The sequence below is a fragment of the Oncorhynchus clarkii genome, chromosome 19, assembly GCF_045791955.1.
Source record: "Oncorhynchus clarkii lewisi isolate Uvic-CL-2024 chromosome 19, UVic_Ocla_1.0, whole genome shotgun sequence".
Classification (NCBI taxonomy): Eukaryota; Metazoa; Chordata; class Actinopteri; order Salmoniformes; family Salmonidae; genus Oncorhynchus; species Oncorhynchus clarkii.
In genome coordinates, this window is record NC_092165.1 from 771,283 (window position 1) to 777,652 (window position 6,370).

General features: G+C 42.5%; 1 protein-coding gene across 1 annotated transcript in view; it reads right to left on the reverse strand.

The window, feature by feature from the left end:
• Positions 1-1,746: 1,746 nt before the first annotated feature.
• Positions 1,747-6,370, reverse strand: part of LOC139375499 (annexin A6-like) — a 56,681-nt gene continuing 52,057 nt past the window's right edge. Inside the window, exons 22-26 of the mRNA XM_071117330.1 lie at positions 5,268-5,361; positions 4,824-4,919; positions 2,764-2,822; positions 2,545-2,667; positions 1,747-2,143 (exon numbers count right to left, since the gene is read on the reverse strand). Coding sequence (XP_070973431.1) covers positions 2,081-2,143; positions 2,545-2,667; positions 2,764-2,822; positions 4,824-4,919; positions 5,268-5,361 — 435 coding nt within the window. The 3' untranslated portion in view covers positions 1,747-2,080. The remainder of the gene's footprint in view (positions 2,144-2,544; positions 2,668-2,763; positions 2,823-4,823; positions 4,920-5,267; positions 5,362-6,370) is intronic.

Genomic DNA, 6,370 nt, shown 5'->3' on the forward strand with positions numbered 1-6,370 from the left:
TCAGGTATTCTGCCACTGTGTACTCTGTTTAGGGTCAGTCACAGTGGTCAGGTATTCTGCCACTGTGTCCTCTCTGTTTAGGGTCAGTCACAGTGGTCAGGTATTCTGCCACTGTGTACTCTCTGTTTAGGGTCAGTCACAGTGGTCAGGTATTCTGCCACTGTGTCCTCTCTGTTTAGGGTCAGTCACAGTGGTCAGGTATTGGTGACATTGGTGACTGGTGACATCTAGTGGAAGCCATAGGAACTGCAACCAGGTGCCTAATAAATATAGTTTCCCATAGAAAACCAATTAAAAACACAGTGACCTCAACAAAAAAACCCTGGATGGTTTGTCCTCGGGGTTTCGCCTGCCAAATAAGTTGTTATATTCACAGACAATATTTTAACAGTTTTAGAAACTGTAGAGTGTTTTCTATCTAAATCTACCAATTATATCCAAGCTTCTGGGCCTGAGGAGCAGGCAGTTTACTTTTGGCACGCTTTTCATCCTGTCACGTTCTGACAGTTCTTTTAGTATGTCTTTGTTTTGGTATGGTCAGGACGTGAGTTGGGTGGGTTGTCTATGTTCCTTTTTCTATAATTTGGGATATCTATGTTTGGCCTGGTATGGTTCTCAATCAGAGGCAGCTGTTTATCGTTGTCCCTGATTGAGAACCATATTTAGGTAGCCTGGTTTCACTTTTGAGTTGTGGGTGATTATTTTCTGTTGTGTGTATGTCACCTTTCAGAACTGTTTCGTTTCTCCTTTGTTATTTTGTTTAGTGTTCTCGGTTTAATAAATATATGATGAACACTTACCTGTGCTTTGGTCCTCACCTCATTCCAATGACGATCGTTACACATCCGGACGTGAAAATACTGCCCCCTAGCCCAAAGAGGTTAACCTCTATGGGAAATACTGCCCCCTAGCCCAAAGAGGTTAAACTCTATGGGAAATACTGCCCCCTAGCCCAAAGAGGTTAACTTCTATGGGAAATACTGCCCCCTAGCCCAAAGAGGTTAACCTCTATGGGAAATACTGCCCCCTAGCCCAAAGAGGTTAACCTCTATGGGAAATACTGCCCCCTAGCCCAAAGAGGTTAAACTCTATGGGAAATACTGCCCCCTAGCCCAAAGAGGTTAACCTCTATGGGAAATACTGCCCCCTAGCCCAAAGAGGTTAACCTCTATGGGAAATACTGCCCCCTAGCCCAAAGAGGTTAATGGGATTGGTGTCCCTAAACCGGGACAGTTGTTGCTCAATATGCGATAATGTGACTAGAATTACTCTGTAAACAACAGCCAATTCCGGGACATAGACATGTCTTATATGGGCAGAAAGCTCAAATTCATAAATTAATGTTAATCTAACTGCAGTGTCCAATTTCAGTAGCTTTTACAACAACAAAAAAATACCATGCTTTTGTTTGAGGATAGTACACAACAACAAAACACTGGTTTGAGGATAGTACACAACAACAAAACACTGGTTTGATACATTCACCTCTTTGTCGTCCTTTGTCGTCCTGAGGGTCCCAGAGATAAAAATGTAGTGGTTTTGTTTTTAAAAAAATCTGTTTTTATAAATGTAGAAACTGGGTTCTACAGTTTGATCCCACTGCTCTGGACTGGAATTGGTAAAATGTTATTTTAGATGACTGCATATCATGTGTTGTTATAATCCCAATAAAACTTCAAACTACGGATAACTGAATAAAAGTTAACAGTTGTGTCTCCTAGCGACCAGGTCATCTCACTACAAACCTGCTGTCAAAATGTTTATTATGTCTTCAGTCTTGTCTTACAAACAGTAAAAACATGAAAACAGTCTTTAGTTGTTATAGAACTGACAGTAAAACATGACTTCCAGCATTATTATGACTTTAGTGATGTAGATATGAAGCAGAGTAAAGCTTTAAGGATGTTAGCTACAGATACACACAGGATTAAACCTATCATAACCTATCACAGTGCTGCACCGTGGCCAGCAGAGCTCTCCTATTGGGTTACACAGGACTCAGAGAGTGATTGACAGCTAGAGGGGCCATTCAGAGAGGAGGTCTCTCCAGGTATCGCTCCTTCAGGGATCATCGCCACGGTTACGCGTCATTGCCGCCACAGAGCAGGAGGAGGGCCTTACGGTAGTCACCAGAGGTATCACCCTGCAACACACACATACTTACTCAGCTCTAGAGGAGATGTGCATGGAGGGACACCAGCAACAGTGTGTGAAGACTTACAGTAAACGTTTGACCTCAGTCATTGCCAACAAAGGGTATATAACAAAGTATTGAGATAAACTTTTGTTATTGACCAAATACTTATTTTCCACCATAATTTGCAAATAAATTAATTACAAATCCTACAATGTGATTTCCTGGATTTTTTTTCTAATTTTGTCTGTCATAGTTGAAGTGTACCTATGATGAAAATTACAGGCCTCTCTCATCCTTTTAAGTGGGAGAACTTGCACAATTGGTGGCTGACTAAATACTTTTTTGCCCCATTGTACCTGTATAGCAGAGTACTGAGAGCAAGGGGAAGAGAGATATTCAGTATATACCTGTATAGCAGAGTGCAGAGACTTGGCGAAGAGGCGTCTGTAATCAGCTCTGATATCCAACATGTCCACCTCACTACGACTCACCATCACTCTGATTAAGGTCTGGTCGTCAGTTCCTGCACCCTACACACACACACACACACACACACACACAGTTCTAAAAACACATATCCAATATAGAATGATCTTCTTCCTAGTATGGAGAAAATATATTCTTACCTTCATCGAATAGTACAGAGTCTCTGCAAAGTAGGCTGGGACGCTCCGAGCACACTTTACTACAGAGGAGAGACAGAGATGGAGGAAGAGAGGACAGAAAGAGAGAGAGAGAGAGACAGAGATGGAGGAAGAGAGGACAGAGAGAGACAGAGGAGAGAGACAGAAAGAGAGACAGAGGAGAGAGACAGAGTGAGACAGAGCTGTGAACGATCTGAGAGACAAGGCAAGAAGGGCATTCTATGCCATCAAAAGGAACATAAATTTCAACATACTCAATTAGGAGCCATTGCCCTTTATAGTTGTGAGGTCTGGGGTCCGCTCACCAACCAAGACTTCACAAAATGGGACAAACACCAAATTGAGACTCTGCACGCAGAATTCTGCAAAAATATCCTCCGTGTACAACGTAGAACACCAAATAATGCATGCAGAGCAGAATTAGACCGATACCCACTAATTATCAAAATCCAGAAGAAAGACGTTAAATTCTACAACCAACTAAAAGGAAGCGATTCCCAAACCTTCCATAACAAAGCCATCACCTACAGAGAGATGAACCTGGAGAAGAGTCCCCTAAGCAAGCTGGTCCTGGGGCTCTGTTCACAAACACAAACACACCCCACAGAGCCCCAGGACAGCAGCACAATTAGACCCAACCAAATCACGAGAAAACAAAAAGATAATTACTTGACACATTGGAAAGAATTAACAAAAAAACAGAGCAAACTAGAATGCTATTTGGCCCTACACAGAGAGTACACAGCGGCAGAATACCTGACCACTGTGACTGACCCAAAATTAAGGAAAGCTTTGACTATGTACAGACTCAGTGAGCATAGCCTTGCTATTGAGAAAGGCCGCCGTAGGCAGACATGGCTCTCAAGAGAAGACAGGCTATGTGCTCACTGCCCACAAAACGAGGTGGAATCTGAGCTGCACTTCCTAACCTCCTGCCCAATGTATGACCATATTAGAGATACATATTTCCCTCAGATTACACAGATCCACAAAGAATTTGAAAACAAACCCACTTTTTATAAACTCCCATATCTACTGGGTGAAATACCACAGTGTGACATCACAGCAGCACGATTTGTGACCTGTTGCCACGAGAAAAGGGCAACCAGTGAAGAACAAACACCATTGTAAATACAACCCATATTTATTCTTATTTATTTTATCTTGTGTCCTTTAACCAGTGTTAAAACACTGTATATATATATAATATGACATTTGTAACGTCTTTATTGTTTTGAAACTTCTGTATGTGTAATGTTTACTGTTAATTTTTATTGTTTATTTCACTTTATATATTCACTTTATATATTATCTACCTCACTTGCTTTGGCAATGTTAACACGTTTCCCATGACAATAAAGCCCTTGAATTGAATTGACAGAGAGAGAGAGACAGAGAGACAGAGATGGAGGAAGAGAGATCAGAGAGAGAGAGAGACAGAGATGGAGGAAGAGAGGACAGAGAGACAGAGAGAGAGACAGAGAGAGAGACAGAGAGGAGAGAGAGGACAGAGAGAGAGAGAGAGAGATGGGGGAAGAGAGACACAGAGCGAGAGAGAGAGAGAGAGGGAGGAAGAGAGGACAGAGAGAGGGAGAGAAAGAGAGAGAGAGAGGGAGGGAGAGAGAGATGGAGGAAGAGAGACAGAGAGAGAGAGAGGGTAGGGTGAGTGAGAGAGACAGAGAGAGGGAGGGAGGGAGGAAGAGGATAGAGAGAGACAGACAGAGAGACAGAGCGAGAGGGGAAAGAGAAACGGAGAAAGAGGATAGAGAAAGAAAGGACAGAGCGCGAGAGAGAGGTGGGGAAAGGTGGATTTAGAGAGTCATCGTAATAATAAAATTGTAATGAAATTAATTGTCAAAAAAGCTTGAAAATATAAACATATATAAACATATCTATTTTCTCCATACTAGGAAGAAGATCATTCTAATACTAGACATGTGTTTTTAGAACTGTGTGTGTGTGTGTGTGTGTGTGTGTGTGTGTGGTGTGGTGTGGTGTGGTGTGGTGTGTATGTGGTGTGTATGTGGTGTGGTGTGTCTTACCCACGGCCAGTAGCAGGTCTCTCAGTCCTCCAGAAGTCTCTCTCTGAATACTCTCTTCCATCTCGTACCCTGCCAGCTTCATGTACGCAGCAAACACTGATACACACACACACACACGTATAGGTCACAGAAAGTGTGTGTTGATACCCTTTATATACACACCTCTCCTCAGGTGTTGACCCCCCCCCCCCCCCCCCACACACACATCTCTCCTCAGGTGTTGACCCCCCCACACACCTCTCCTCAGGTGTTAAACCCCCCCCCAACTCTCCTCAGGTGTTCACCCCCCCCACCTCTCCTCAGGTGTTCACCCCCCCACACACACATCTCTCCTCAGGTGTTGACCCCCCCACACACCTCTCCTCAGGTGTTCACCCCCCCCCCCCCCCCCCCCCCCCCCCCCCCCCCCCACACCTCTCCTCAGGTGTGTGTGTGTGTCCCCACCTCTCCTCAGGTGTTCAGTGCTCCTGTTCCCCAGGATGGTGATGAACTGTTCTTCATCGGTCCCAAACTTCTTCTCTCCTGCAGAGAACAAAGTCTACACACACACACACACACACACACACACACACACACACACACACACACACACACACACACACACACACTTACACAGTCAAAGATCTGACATGCTGTATGAAGCTCTACATCTGTTGTTGTTACAAATGTTTGGTCTCTAAATAACCTGTTGGTTTAAAAACCCAGTTCTCAGTTCCACACAAGACTGAAGGGACATTGTGTTGATAATGAAAATCAGTTGAACTTTCTTTCTCAGGCCTACTGAACTGATCACATCAAGCCTGGGATCATTTCCCCAGTGGACGTTTACTGATTTGGGGATTTTCTTTCTGGATTGTGGAACTGAACTGAATGTTGACTTTACATTGGAGGAAAAATACATTGACTTTACATTGGAGGATAAATACATTGACTTTACATTGGAGGATAAATACATTGACTTTACATTGGAGGATAAATACATTGACTTTACATTGGAGGATAAATACATTGACTTTACATTGGAGGATAAATACATTGACTTTACATTGGAGGATAAATACATTGACTTTACATTGGAGGATAAATACATTGACTTTACATTGGAGGTTAAATACATTGACTTTACATTGGAGGAAAAATACATTGACTTTACATTGAGGTTAAATACATTGACTTTACATTGGAGGATAAATACATTGGAGGATAAATACATTGTCTTTACATTGGAGGATAAATACATTGACTTTACATTGGAGGATAAATACATTGACTTTACATTGAGGTTAAATACATTGTTGCTTAACTGAAACAGACTTGACTTTGTATTTGACTTGATTTGACTTGATTTTACTTGATTTGACTTGATTTGACTTGATTTGGGGAGTTTTAGTTTGATTCTGTATATCACCACCTGTTGTAAATACACATCATTCTGTACATGACAGTCCTTCAAATTGATTGACTCTGTCAATCACCACATTCTTATCGGCAGACTCAGCAGCCTTGGTTTCTCAAATGACTGCCTCGCCTGGTTCACCAACTACTTC